Source organism: Anneissia japonica, unplaced genomic scaffold, assembly GCF_011630105.1.
Source record: "Anneissia japonica isolate Jap-2015-1 unplaced genomic scaffold, ASM1163010v1 scaffold736_len178028_cov180, whole genome shotgun sequence".
NCBI classification, from domain to species: domain Eukaryota; kingdom Metazoa; phylum Echinodermata; class Crinoidea; order Comatulida; family Comatulidae; genus Anneissia; species Anneissia japonica.
Window position 1 is genome coordinate 64304 of NW_022721178.1, and position 15543 is coordinate 79846.

Here is a 15543-nt window from a genome sequence, read left to right on the forward strand (position 1 = left end):
AGATGTGGATAAGAGACAGCAGTAGAGATACATAAATGATAAGCAACAGCTAAAAAGTAAACGTAAGTTAACAGTCAGAAATAGAACCAGAGCTTTCGGACAACACTAGTCCTTCCTCGTTGGCGAGTGAGTGAGGGTTGAAAAAGCCAGATACCTGTAGTATAAAGTGAGAATTTCATGCAAGCATGATTAGAAACAATAGGCTAGGTGGTATTAGAATAAACAGCCTAAACAAGTAAACAGGAAGGCCAAAACTAAACTTTAGAGGCATGCCTCAATAAATAAGCCAAATGATTTATCCAGAATAAATTGGAATGCCAAAGGTTTAATTTAGTGTACTGGGAGAACGTTCCTAATATTGAGTCCAAATGGTGTGGTTATTTTAAGTAAAAGTTCCCAGTGATTCTCTTTATCTTTGCGATTTTTGTCGCTCCAATTGGCATTATGGTCAAATGCAATCACTCTGAAATTTGAAATTGAATGACCAGCTAAATTAAAATGTTCGGCTACTGGTTGATCAAGCTTAGATGTTCTGATAGCTGATCTATGTTGTGTCATTCTCATACGGAGAGTGTTTTTTGTTTCTCCGACATATTGTTTACCACAAATATTACAATATATGATTTAAATGACATTTTTGGTGAGGCAATTTTGATTGATTGCCTTATCCGAAATATGTGGTTTGTTTGGTCGCTCTTGAATGATTGTGTAGATATATATTTAATTATTTTTAATATTTTAATCCTGTTTATTTCAATTAAAAGGAGTATTTTGGTGCCATCAAAAATAAAATTTGAATTAAGTAAACAGCTTTCAATAAGTCATGCATCGGGGAAATCAATTATATATGTTTTAAACTAGTTTGACTATGTAGATCCTTAGAATTGCTGCCAGAAATATGACGGTATATTAAAATACTATAGGAATCGTATAGTTCAAACATCTTTTAATTAGCTTGTCATTTTTCCCCTTATAAGATTTAATTTAATAACATAGCAATAAATCTTTGAATTGCTGTTCATATTTTATAGGATGGTTCTTGCAATGGTCTACAGCACTATGCTGCTCTTGGCAGAGACGCAATAGGTGCACAGCAAGTTAATTTATATCCTATGGCTTTGCCACAAGATGTATACAATGGAGTTGCACAAATGGTTAGTATCTGTTATCCAACTTCGAAAAATCCACATATTTTACCATACCAGTTAATACAAGGTTTTCATCATGGTAGATCATTTACATGCAGAGGAACCACATGAGGATGGATAATTATTGTAGGTCGATTTCATTGTAAAACAAGCCATATTTGTTTAATTACTCAAGTGGATCATAAAATAATCGAATGAAATCAAAATCTGAAAATAAGCGCAGTGGAACTCTCTAGTCAAACCCAACAATCTGACCAGTAAGAATGTGTCATTCAATAGACAGGGGCTGGGAAATATCTGCATGTCCATATTTTTCCCACAATTTTTATAGAGGGTAACCCTTCTGGTTAGGTGGATATCCAAGGTCCTCTACATAATAAAAACCAGAAACCGTTTTATTTTTGAATGTAGCTACATAATGTTGTTTTTGTGGTACCTTTAAAGCAACAATATCCTAGGGGCATGTCCTTTCTGTTTAATCTAGTTCATCTTTGTTCTTATTTAGGTCTCAGGATGTGTATCAGATTTGTATTTCTGTTTCCGTTATCTGGGAGAAATAGATGTTTACTTGATTGATTGGCACAGTATTTCCATAGTTTACAGACATCTGGTATTATCCTATATTTAGGTTGGCTATTTTGGTGGACCCACTAAGCGACTTTTAAAGGAAATTTTCTTCATAGTAACTGTCTGTTTCGATAATAAAAAATTAATCTGCCAATTAATGAGCTCTGGGATCCCCTTACTCATATATAATATATTTTTACTCAGTTGTATTAACATCAGGCAAAAAAATCTCAAAATACAAAATTCTTGTACTTCCCACTTTCGCAAAAGAACTATTGTAAGTTTTTTGCCACATTTTTTTTGATAAAGTAAATTTAAGCAGCAAAAAGTATGATGTCTTAATGTTAAAAGGTTGACTCTACACCTATGAGATTCAGTAACCACACACCATAGCACAGCCTTTGCAACCACAAATTTAACCTACCAGTGCACCATGTTGCAAGTGAAAAGTGTGACAATTTGTTGGTTTAGAGAATAATTTACTAAATTTAATTATTATATATTACTAAATTATTATTTTAGTAATTTTTTTCTACGTAAAAATAAATGTTTTTTCCTCTTGTTATTAGGTAGAAGAGTTGCGTGTTGAAGATGCCAAAGATGGTCATCCAATTGCAATTTTATTGAAAGATCAAATTCACAGAAAGGTTACATATCAATAAATTTATTAATATTTTACATTTCAGAATTTCAGAATGCTGTTCAGATCATGTTTATTAAATTCATTCATTGTAATAGGTTGGACTGTTGGTATCAAAGTATATCAAAACATCAGCAAATGTTTCATTTCATTTCATTTTATTTATTCGACCAATACACATTTACAAAAGGTACAGTACAACAAACATTTTGACCAGGGGCAGCTTAAGCAAAATTTTACTATGACTCATTGAGAGTCAGCTGCCCCATTAATAAATATAAACATGAAAAACATTTAAATACAATACAATAAATAGCATAAATAGGCCTATCATAATTCAAAAATTCAAACTTTCTCTTAGTATGTACAGTAATAACTGATATATAATTTTATGTAAAGAGAAAATTACAGAAATTATTTTAAAGATCAGTTAATAATGAAGAATAAAACAACAAAACAAAAAAATGAACAAAAAACAAAACAAAATAAAACATAATACATGTAGTTCATATAAACTTAACGGTATACTAATTAAATAAATTTCAACAAGCAACAATAAGTATTAAGTTACAGTTAAACAATATAGATACAATAATTAATAAACATATAAGGTCAGTAAAATGTATAATTTAGAAATCTTGTTCAGAGAAAAAGTTATGAATGTCCATGAGAGAGTTGGGAAGAGATAATTTAGAAATCTTGTTCAGAGAAAAAGTTATGAATGTCCATGAGAGAGTTGGGAAGAGATTTCAGTACTATAGAGTTCCTCACATCAGCAGGGAGTTTGGTCCACACACGAGGAAATAGATTTACAGGCAATGAACTGTTGATGTTATAAGGTCCGCTTTTTTTTTTCAGTGTTCTTGTGTTTTATAGTTATTTTAGATTGGTAAAATTCTTATTTAAGTACTGATTTGATAACCATTAATTTTTGATGTAGATTGTGAAGCAGACTGTGATGACTGTTGTTTATGGTGTAACTGCATATGGTGGCCGACTACAAATTTTAAAACAGTTGAGGGAGGTGAAAGACCTTACATTTGATCAGCAGTGGGCAGCATCAGCCTATATTGTTGTCAAGGTTTTCCTGAGCCTACGTAAAATGTTTACCAAAACTAGACAAATTCAGGTAAAAAAATAATGTAAGGATGGCAGGGCCAATCTGTCAAGGCCAGGCCGAAGCCAGACAACATAATGTTGTAATCCATATTATTTTATTGAGAACTGCAGTACATTCCATTTATACACATATACACATAATATCTTATGTTAAGCCTGTATCTACTTATATACTATATATAGACTGAAAGCTAAAGGGGAGTTGGATAAAAAATATGTTCACTCCACTAGTTAAAAGTCTCCTCATATTGCCAGTGAGTTGGCCTCACCTAATTTTAGGGCCGTCATTCAACCTTCTTGCCCTCCATCACCCTCTTCTCGTGCCAATATTCTAGATACACCACTAGATGCAGTTTAGACTAGGAAAATGCCAAACCAAGCATTAGGCAAAGTGGCAGTCCTAATATCACCACAAAAGCTGAATTAGTAATCAATGTTTTTATTAATTCTAAGATTGAAGTCATGCTATTTCCCTGTAAAATTCTTCTGCACTTTATTAGCATAGCAAAGCCACTTGCACCCTTAATTGAAAATATGCTTAATTTTTGGCTGGAATAATAATTGTTTCCTGAGAAGTGTCACGTGCTGGATTAAAATTGTTGAGGGGCCAGAGTTTGGCTGGGGGCTAAATACTGGGGCTGTAAGGTGTTTGTTATTTGTATACACTGCATCTTTTGGCAGTGCATCAAATTTATTGATTAAATTAATATACTAACTTGCTGTTCAGTTTGAGAATTTTCTGTACTTTACAGGATTGGTTGACAGACAGTGCTTGGATGATATCAAAAGCTGGTGAACTAGTGCAATGGGAAACTCCTCTTGGTCTGCCAGTTGTACAACCTTACCAAAAGAAAATTTCCAACAGACCAAATAAATCAAGTAAATCAATGGATCCTATATTCACAAGATAGTAAGTATTGGAAAACTGAATCATTTTAAAATGTATCAAAATCTCTCTGACAGTGGACGTGCTAGCACTGGGATTTTCAGATAAAATAGAAGTTGTAACTGGTCAGTATGGTTATGGGAATTATAATAAAGTGTGTGGAGAAGGGCTGCCAAATCCCCCATTTTGGCTCAGAAGCCATTTCAATGTTTGTAGACATTACTTTTTAAAGATAAAAAGCATCATAAAAGTAGTCTATATTTATGTAAATAAAATTCAAACAATTTTTGGACAGCGAAATTGTCTTTGTTTTGTGCTCTACTGCTATTGTTTAGGTGTCCCATAGACATGAAAGAACTCCATTTAGACTTACTTAGTTTAGCAATAATTTTATACAAAGGCTGGTAGTCCATGTAGTGAGCATGAGGGATACATCTATTCTAGACAGGGTTTTATTTGTGAGCAGTACAAAGGCTTCTGGCCCCTATGTTTTACATACATCATTTGGAATAACTTGTGTTGCAAATAAACATAATTTGCATTTTTTAGTGCTAATTTTCATATCATTCATTAATAATAAAATTTATCGACACAAGTAAAATTATTTTAAGAATAAGAATATTATGGACTAAAGATATCAATTTAAATTGCTGAGTTTCTCAATTCCTAAATCAATGTTTTATATGTAATAAATAGTAATTTAATTCAATTTTTGTTTTATGTTACTTAGAGATAGATCTATTCCCTACCATCCAGGTAGTATAAAAAAAGGTGAGAATGAAGATAAAAAAGGGAGAGGTTGGGGTCAAGGGGCAGGGAATAGGAGAGGAAATGAGAGAGGTTGTATTAACCTGGTAGAACATATCAGATGTACAGTTTAATACATGAGATAAAAATAAAATAATTTATTCTTCTTCTTGTGAATGACAGGCAGCATAAAAATTTTTATTTATTTTTTATTTAACACATAATTTATTAAACAATAGCTGATAAATATTTCTTATACTTGTAATTTCTTTATGCAGTAAACCGGATACTATGAAACAAAAGAATGCATTTCCCCCTAACTTTATTCACTCCCTGGACTCTGCTCATATGATGCTGACAAGCCTCTTCTGCCAAAGGTTAGTGCACTGAATCAGGGCTGGCACCAGCAGGGTGGGGAGAACAAAAATAAAATTTATTAAATCTTGTTGGTTAATAAATACTGGCTCTATTTTTTCTAAATTATTTTTTAATTTTGTATTCTATTTGTATTCTTAATGTAAAGCGCTTTGAACATGAGTACTCATGAAAAGGGCTGTCAATCACATGAGTACTCATGCAAAGGACTGTCAATCACATTATTCTATGTGAAAAATTAAAAGCGATGGTGGTTGGGTCGGTCGAATGGTTCAAGTCACATATTTATCTAATAGAAAACAAATTGTCTGTATTGACGGTACCCTTTCTGAACCCATGGGATGTACTCATGGAGTCCCTCAAGGAAGTATATTAGGTCCGCTTCTTTTTAACTGTTATATTAACGACATGTCAATATTTATTGATAATGAATGCCAACTATTATTATATGCTGACGACAGTGCAATTTTGGTTGCTCATCGTGACCCATTATACATTTCTGATAAGCTAGTGTACAGTGTGGAACTGTGCAACAATTTGTTGGTCGAAAATAAGCTATCTATGCACCCACAAAAAACCGAGTGCATTATATTTGGATCTAAAAGAAAGTTAAACGCTTTTCAAGACTTCAGCATTCACTATGATGGACGGACCATCCAAAGTTGCAATTCCATTAAGTACCTTGGCTTACAAATTGATAATTGTGTTTCAAACAATGAATATGTTAATAATTTAATTAAATAAGCTAACTCTAGATTGAACTTCATGTATAGACAAGCTAGCTGCTTGGACAGGCGAAGTCGTAAATTTTTATGTTCTGCCCTTATCCAATGTATTTTCGACTACGCTGCATCTGCCTTGTACGTTGGTATAAGTACTGTATTAAAAAATAAACTACAAGTAACTCAAAATAAGATTGTGAGGTTATTCTAAACCTTCCTCCTACGGCACATGTAGGTGGAAAAGAATTTTCCACACTTGGATATCTAAATATAAACAATAGGGTTAAATTTCTTAGGTTTCTTCATGCTTTTAAAATATACAATGACATAGATTCTTCATTTTTAACAAATAACTTTATTAAAATTTCTGAAATACACGTTTATAATACTAGAAAATCAGGTGAAAATTTTGTAATGCCACATATCAAAGGGCAAGCCTCGAAAACATTTTTCTACAATACTATAAAAGACTGGAACAATCTTCCGTCAAGTATTAAGTTTATTAAAAATATATACGAGTATAAACGTGCCTAAGATTCACCTTTGTAATGTGCAGTAACCTGTTTGATGTTTTTGTTTTTGCTGTGCTTTATTCACATTTGTATTCTTGTTTGATTGTCTGTAGGACCCATTGGAAATAAGCTGGATTCAGCTTTACGGGTTATCCTGGTATTTATATTTTGTATGTATACTTTGTGAGTACCAAATAAAATCGAAGGGCGCTATAGAAATTTTGTAAATAAATAAATAAATAAGCCTTTGAAACCCTTTGTCAAAATTGTTGGAGGCCTCTCCCCTGCACCACATTTTTTGAAAGATTGTGAGTGAATCCCGACCACGCCTACCTTGCTCTTGTTGTCACCCTGCCTCCCGTAGGGGGACCTGGCACCACCCATGCACTGAATACATCCTATTAGTACTTGTCAGTAACATGCAAGTATTAATGCAATGTGTGCAATATTATTTGTTAAATTTAATTAACAGTTATGCTAAATGTAGAGGCTTCTGATGAATAGTATGTTGACATGAATGTTTAATATGCAATTGTTAATGTTAGTTCACTTAAGTGGTAGAATCTAAAAGTTCACTAGTACTAAATTTCTACTTTTTATGTCCACAGGGCTGGTATTACATTTAGTTCTGTGCATGACTGTTTCTGGACACATCCTAGTACAGTGGATATTATGAATAAAGTAAGAATATTATAGAAAATTAAAAAAACAAAACAATTGGAATGTCATATGTTTTCTTATCAGAACATTAATGTTCTAATTTGTAAATGGTGGGCAAAAAAGAAATACCCATTTTTTACTGGCCGATGCTGATTGTCTATAAGAATAAAATTTATAACTATATTACTGTTTTTATAAGTACAATGGAAAATTGTGTAAATAATAAATAATGAAAATCACTTACATCCATTGCAGTAGAATTCAATGTGAGTTTTCAGAGTACTCATCCAAAGAACAATAAAGATACACTATTTTTAAAAATTAATAACCCCTTCATTTATATAATTAAGTGCTCCTATAAAAGGAACAAGTAAGTTTACAATATTAACTTCCAATGATATATAGGTCGATAAAAATAAGATAGTATAATACATACTCCAAGTATCGAAATGCACGCCACCGTGTCGGGATTCAATATTTAGACATTAATTATGTCTTCATCAGGAATGAAAAATTATCCATATTTGCAAGCTTATATGCACAAGTACCAAAAGTGTTTGACCAATCAAAACATTACTCCTAGTAGGTGACATAGCTATGAATAAACTAAAATCAAAGCATTCTAACCCTACTGATCAAAGCTACCTACAAAAACAAAGAAAGGTGCTTTGAAGCTTTCAGCCCATTGTTTAGCAACAGGTGTAGCGTACGTACGTATAGCAAGCACTTCTTTAAACAATATTATAGACCAATTTTGCAAACTGTTAATAATGTTAGTATTAGATAATATTAAACTTAATTTATTACTTACATTACAGGCTACATTATCATTTTCAAGTATACCTTGTAAACCTAAAACATGTTGGAATGCCTCACAATGTTGTATATGATCATTTATAACACTATCAGATCGTGAAGAATGTGCTTTATTATTAAGCATCTATCTGTCTTACCAATATAATCCTATATTCTTTAGGGGTTTGATCTTTAGCAAATATAAAATGAGAGACATTTTTGTACTGCCATAAAGTTATGAATACCTCTTTAACTAAGTGTTTCTTTACTTTCTTTAAGTATCTATGTGAAATGGATTCACCTGCCTTTCCTAGATAAGGCAATCTAACTCATATCTTAATCAAGCTATTGTCAGTAGGCGTAGGTATACGTTTCCGGTTCATCTAATTTATTGAATACATGGTTAACAACTTTTAAAGGGTACCCATTCCATGACATAAATTTTCTAATGTTAAAAAGTTCTGCTTGTTTATCAGGAGTACAAAGTTTGTGGGCTCTTGAAACTAAATTACGAATCCAAGAAATCTTATTGTTCCATGGGGCAAAGCTATCATAAAGGATATATTGACCTGTATGTGTATTTTTACGATATATACTCATGCTTCCTACACTGTTGTAAATTGTAAATCCAGAAAATGTACTATATCACTCTTTTCAAATGATTCAAAGGTAAAATTAATCTTTTTATGAAAAGCGTTAAAGTGACGTAGGATGTGATAAAAATCATTAAGTTTAGCCAGCACTAGTATGTCGTCAACAAAACGAGTATAAAACTTAACAATACCTGATTCTATAAATTTAGGAGCAATAGACTCTTTTAGTTCAGTCATTAAAATATGGCCCTAATAAAGTTAGATAAGAACTAGCTAGTTCTGGTTACCGTTTTGAATCTTTTGATGTTGTATCTTTTGATGTTGAATCTCTGTTTACTAATCTTATCTTATTTCTACAGTGTTATGCATAAATTATGAATGTATTGATCGTTTAAAAAAGTTCATTTTTACATACCCTTTTCAGATAATGAAATCGCCCAAACACTGCGCTGTGTAGTGCGCTCAATCTGTTCATTTTTGTCTTTCTTGCATGTGTGCAGTATTAAAAATGTTTTTTTATGTGGTAAAAGCAAGCCAAGCAAATTGATATGTTTTTGTGAGCTACAACTAACTCAACATTCCTGAAAATGCTGGTAGAGGGCGGCACTCGGCCAAAAATATTCTGATGAAGGTATGTTGACAATGTCACATACAGTGCAATAAAATTGTGTTTATTATATTTTGTTGATTTTTTTTATTCAAGGTTTGTAGAAATCAATTTGTCAACCTACATAGTGAACCAATACTGGATGACCTTGGACAGTCTCTCATAAGGAAATTTGGAAATCTGTAAGTATTCACTATTTTTTCAGGGTTTTATAAATCCCTGATTTTTTTTTTTGGTAAATTACAGGTATGGATGTGTAAATTCTTCAGTTGTTATTGATATATAACTATTTGATTTTTTTCTATATCACAAGTTCTTAATTTTAATAAAATGATCAAAATTCAATTCAAATAATAATAATAGGCCTAAGAATATTAATAATAATAATAATAATAATAATAATATTAATAATAATAAAAATAATAAAAATAATAAAAATAATAAAAATAATAAATAATAATAATAAAAAATAAATAGTAACAAGATAATCTGAGATTACAAACCCTGGCCCTGTTGCGGCATATTTATGTATTGAAAAAATAATGGCCAGCGGTCCACTGCATCTTACTTCTGATCAGCACTAAATTCAAGAAGACCGAGGTACATGTAATAGTGCCAATGTTTAAACATTTGGAAGTAAATTGGTCCAGTAGTTTTGAGTTATGCTCCCGGAAGAACACACAGACACACACACACATAGCTGTGCGATACCCTTCACCACTCCTTATAGACATGTGCTATTACAATACCCTTCACCATTCCTTCACAAAGGCGAGGGTAATAATAATAATAAATTAATAATATTAATAATTTATAATAATATGTATTTGGCAAAGTAAAGGACAATCTTGCCAGGAGCAAACAGTATCTGTAAACCCAAACAGAATACTGCTCTTACTCCATTATTAAATACAGTAGATGAAAAATATTGAACTTTCTCTACCAAAACAAAAGTAACTTAACTTAAATTGATTAAATTTTTTTAATCCTGATTTGTTTACAATAAAAGTTTTCAACAGTTAATAAAAAATAGTATAAAAAAATGTATTGTATTTCATGTAGAAAGAAACACAAGTGTTTACAGAAAAAAATATAATATAATAATAGATAGAGATAATACATCAGTAACTTGAGATAAAGTATTTTGTTAGTTGAGCTTTGAAATTAGAAATTGATGTTGATTGTTTAATTTGTACTGTAAGTTGTTTCTATAATCTTGTAAAAATTACAAAAGATGAATTTTAAAAAGTATTGGTCTTGGCCTTCCAATGTATTAAACATCCACTTAATAAATGCATGACAATAAACATTAAAACCCAGAGTTATTGGTCCATTTTAAATGACATTCACTTTATTTGTTATATTTCTGTTTAATATAAATGATGGCCTCTTTTTTATGTCGCCTTTTGCTTTCCCAATTTTGATGTAATTTTAATGGTAATTGAATTTTGAATTGAATTTATGTTTATAATTATTGAATGAAATGTGAATTTTCATCCTTAATATTTACTTTAAATACTGTTATACCATTATCTGTGAATTTTATTAAGAATGAAATGTATTTTTAAATATATTATTTATGTGTGGAAAAGTTGAAATAAACAAAACAAACAAATAAACAGTAATAATAATGACTCAATGATTAATAATAAAAAAAATAATTTATTTTATTACGTATATGTTTTTAAACCTGTGTACTTTTGATGTAGCAAATTTTGATTTTTTAAATGTTACTTTTATATCCATTTTTCATGTCATGTGCTTGCGTTTGATTTATGTTTTGATTTTTTAATATTACTGTAGCCTACATTTTTTGAAAATATAATATAATTCAGCCTTGGCTGTGATTTTGACTTGAATAAAAGAAATTGAAACTGAAAGGAACTTCACACCTAGCACTTGATCTAACAAAATAATTTTAGGAGGATGGAAAGTGTAGCCATGAATAATTTTAAAACCAAGTGTGAATCTGTTAACCTTGAATACATCTTCTATACTTAGAAAGCCTATTTCCTTTAATCTGTATGAATATGAGGTGTGCCATTTCCTTCTAATAATTCTGGTCGCTTTCCTCTGTACTTTTAAACTACTTAGTTAGAATTTTCATTAAGTGGCCACATACAACAACAATGTGTTATTACTGGTATTATAAGAGCCTTAGAAAGATTTAACATTACTAACCAAGACATTGCTTTTCATCTTGTGTTTGCTTGCCCTATTACATATGTACTGTAATTTAAATGAGAATGACACGTTACATTTTTAAACACACCAAGAAGTTTAAATTCATTGACCCTTTCAATCTGATCTTATCAGAGTTAATATTATAATCCCATGAATCAAACTCTTTGCAAATAGTTAGACTCATATATAGATGATGGAATTAGTCCATTTCATTTAAGGTACACCATGTGGAATCACAATGTACTGAAAATTCATCAGTAACATATATAAAGCTAAAAAAAATGCATGCAAAGAGATTTTTTTTGCCAACGCAAGAAAAGCCAATGAAGTGAGATATACTGTAGGTTTTTACCACAATTCCTGGTAATCATTGTAGATACTAATTAACTTTTGATTGTTTACTTGATAATAGATTTTTTTATGAAAAAGATTTGTTATGGGCTATAGTTAGATTTATTGTTTCTTTAATTTAGACAAATTCCAGCAGGGTCAAGATTTCATCAAGATCAACCGAATGCCACTCACTTGAAACACTTTATTGAAAGGATACCAAGTAAAGGAGAGTTTGATCTCAACCATGTAAACAACTCAACTTATTTCTTCAGTTAGAATTTCAAACCCTGTAGTTTTCTTTGGACTGTTTAAACACAATGCTTATAAAGGTACACAGTGTAGGCTGTACATGGCAAACAAGAAGTAATGTTTCATTGGTCCTCAGTTACTGCCCAGTTGCCATATCAGCAAAAAAAAAAAGTCTGTACCCACCACTGCAAACATGACTGTTTCGAGATATGTATACAAACATACCTAACATGACTGTTTCTAGAATGTATAGTGAACAAACTGACAGCCAGCTAAGATCATATGTTTGAGTGCATGCTCAACATTTTGATGATGACATAATTAATGTCCTGATGATGACATAATTAATGTCGAAATATTGAATCCCAACACGATGGCGTGTATTTCAATACTTGGAGTATGTATTATACTTTCAACATTTTGACGTTGAGCACTTATACAAAATTTATTTGTTTTTTTTTTGGTTTTTCATATTTTACTAATTTTATAGTCAGTTTATTCCTTTCATAAAGTATTTTTAAAAGGTATCAAAATTCTTAGGATGAGTATCTACTGTACTTCATATACTGTAAGACATGTACTTTTGGCTTTTGTAGTATATCTTCACCACCACTACTTATAAGCAACACAATAAATGAAGTATAAAATGTTTCAATATCTTTGGTATAGAGCTGTATTTACTGTATTTTATTAAAATGTTGATTGCAAACGTGCAATTAACAAAATTCACATTTGGTAAAAACTACACCTGTGAATTGGCGGCACTTGCTAATGAGGTATTCAGAATTAATTAAACTATTGTACAACATGGGAGGAAGTCATCCATATTGACCTTAGGGCAAAAGGTCTGGGTCGGGAATTGGCTTAGGACAGAGGAGCTTGGAGATCAAAATGGAGAAAAGTAACCCATGATCAAAATGTATATGATGATGATAATGTACTGTATACTACTGGATGTTAAATGTAGGACTAAATATTAGAGTAAAATGTTGTGATAGCTTACTATTTATTCGTTATACATGTATATATTAACTTCTTTTTGGGGTTAACACGGTCAAATTATTATTTACTCTATTTACCTTTGTTCTTTTTCATTTGTGTTGTCGGTAGTAATTGTTTGTTACCACACGATGACTTAAATTTGATAAGTTCAATTAGTTTCAAACTTAGCAAATTGCAAGATGACACTAAGTTTAATGAGCCTATTGTTTTTGGTAACATTAGCTTACCTTATACCAGAGGGTCGCTAGTCATAATCACGAAAAAGCTTTGCTAATCATAAACAAGAGCGACTGCTCACCGGTCTCTGCATTAAACTGAGGTTACCTCTATTCAGCGTTTAGTGCTTTAAATATGCACCTTTCAAGCAAGGATTTTTTTTGACACCTATAAAAAACATGCTTAAACCATGGAGTAAATATCCTCCATGCTTAAATCATGGAGGTATAGCTTAAATACAGTACACAGTGGCATAGTTATTATATTGGATTTTTTCGGCAAGGGATAAAAATTGCCATTAATTACTACCACTAACAGAAAAAAAAAATTCAAAAAGATTAAAGATAAATAAAAAAAAATAATGTCTAAAAATTGAAAAAAAAAAAAAAAAAAAATTGAATTTGAATACCAAGACGCGATTCCTTAGAACACATCTTTAACCGACCGCGCCATCCAGGCGACGTGTACTATTCAGCTATGTATATTGATGAATCCCCTGTTTAGTTTTGTAGGTGTATGGGGAACCCGGGGATTCAACTTAAAAAGAGGCATGAACGTTTGATGGAAATTACCTCTAGTTTATGTGTACAAAACTTCCTGCTCATCCATTCAAAACTGGTGACAATGGATGCTTTTAAATTTCTTGTAACAACTGAAGGAAAGTTTGAAATGTACAGAATAATTAATAGTAATATACAAATACCGTATATATGAAACATTCCGTCTTGCGCACCCAAAAATAAAGGCCACTCTTCATAATCGAGAAAAGGGTTCACTCATTGGCGTAATGCCTGTCAGCACTTGGGGGTGGTGGCGCAACCCTGGGTAATTCACTACCGAGTCTTAACAGTTGGCGTAATGCATGTGCTTTCTGAGGGTCCAGTCCAAATGGGATTTTGGAGAGGCCACATGGGGCTCCTTTCTTACTACTACCTAGCGCCAGGGGCGGATTCAGAGATGTCTGAAAGTGGGAGAGGCGAAAGTGTGGCCGATCGAGACAACACTACCATGCTTTCTCCCGCGAAATTTGTGTTTTCTAGATGCCCGAAAAAATAACCTGAGGCGTTTTGGGCGATCAATTATTTCTTTTTACTTTTTTTTTTAACTTTCCAAAAGGTGGGGCTGGGTCTTCAGTGCGGCGCTTATAAAAAAATATCGGCGTGGTGCTTTCCATGACCGTTCCTATGTTGCCTATTTCACGTAATTCGATAGGCCCATCATCGTAAATAAAGGTTTATAAAGAAATGCTTGTGTCTTCATTGTGTTATTTATTCATTTTACCACTGTATACATTGTATTTTAAACCATGTTTATCAAAATGTTTCATTACACACAGGGCAATATAATATACAGTACTCTTGATTAAGCGCCATGTTGCTTATTCGAGAGCGGCGCTTAACAAAAAAAATCGTGTTTGGTGCAGTGCTAATTCGAGAGCGGCGCTTATTCAAGCATTTATGGTACATTCATGATTAAGTATGAAACCAATGTACACGTGAGCAAATGACGATTTATTAATTTATACGTTGCAGGCAAATATTCAAATTAAAAATGTGTGTGGAAAAATAGTTATTATATTGTTAAAATAGTCACACGATATTTGTTGACATTGTCTTTGCAGTCTCAACAATTATCTCTAGGGTGGATACACACCCCGGTCACTTGGTGAACGAAAATGCTTGACTGATAAGCAAGGGCCCAGCATATTCTCTCCCCCATGACCAGGGGGAGATCCAGATCCAGATCTCCCCCCCCCCTCCATCGTTTTGAAACAAAATTTTTAAAATTTCAATGCAAATCAGTGTTTGTGTTGCTCACTTATCTATTCTGAAACTGTTGTTTCCTCCCCCCGCCTTTTGGAAAATTCTGGATCCGCTCCTGATGACTCGTCGTTACGCCACTGGGTTCAGTCGTCATGATTTGATAAAAGGGCCACAATTCATATTGTTTGCCAGTCATAATGCAGAAAAGGGGTTCATTAGTCATAAACGAATGAAAGGTTCGTTATTCATAATTAAACAGAAGGTTCAGTAGTCATACATAATCAATAAAAATGTTCACTAAGACAATAATAATAATAATAATAATAATAAGAATAAGAATAAGAATAATAATAGGCTCCGAGTGGGAGAAACAGGTTCGTTAGTCATTATAAATACAAGAAAACGCTGGTCATAATCCTGCTCCC

General features: G+C 32.1%; 1 protein-coding gene across 2 annotated transcripts in view; it reads left to right on the forward strand.

Moving 5' to 3' along the window:
* LOC117111483 (DNA-directed RNA polymerase, mitochondrial-like) overlaps positions 1-14600 on the forward strand; it is a 47757-nt gene extending 33157 nt beyond the window's left edge. The window contains exons 21-28 of one of the 2 annotated variants that reach the window (XM_033254402.1): positions 1032-1154; positions 2285-2362; positions 3296-3484; positions 4227-4384; positions 5386-5484; positions 7325-7397; positions 9468-9553; positions 12029-14600. In XM_033254402.1, the coding sequence (XP_033110293.1) occupies positions 1032-1154; positions 2285-2362; positions 3296-3484; positions 4227-4384; positions 5386-5484; positions 7325-7397; positions 9468-9553; positions 12029-12164 (942 nt within the window). In that variant the 3' untranslated portion in view covers positions 12165-14600. Of the gene's footprint in view, positions 1-1031; positions 1155-2284; positions 2363-3295; positions 3485-4226; positions 4385-5385; positions 5485-7324; positions 7398-9467; positions 9554-12028 lie in introns of those variants that run through there. The other variant, XR_004445879.1, reaches the window with a different exon arrangement.
* Positions 14601-15543: the final 943 nt, after the last annotated feature.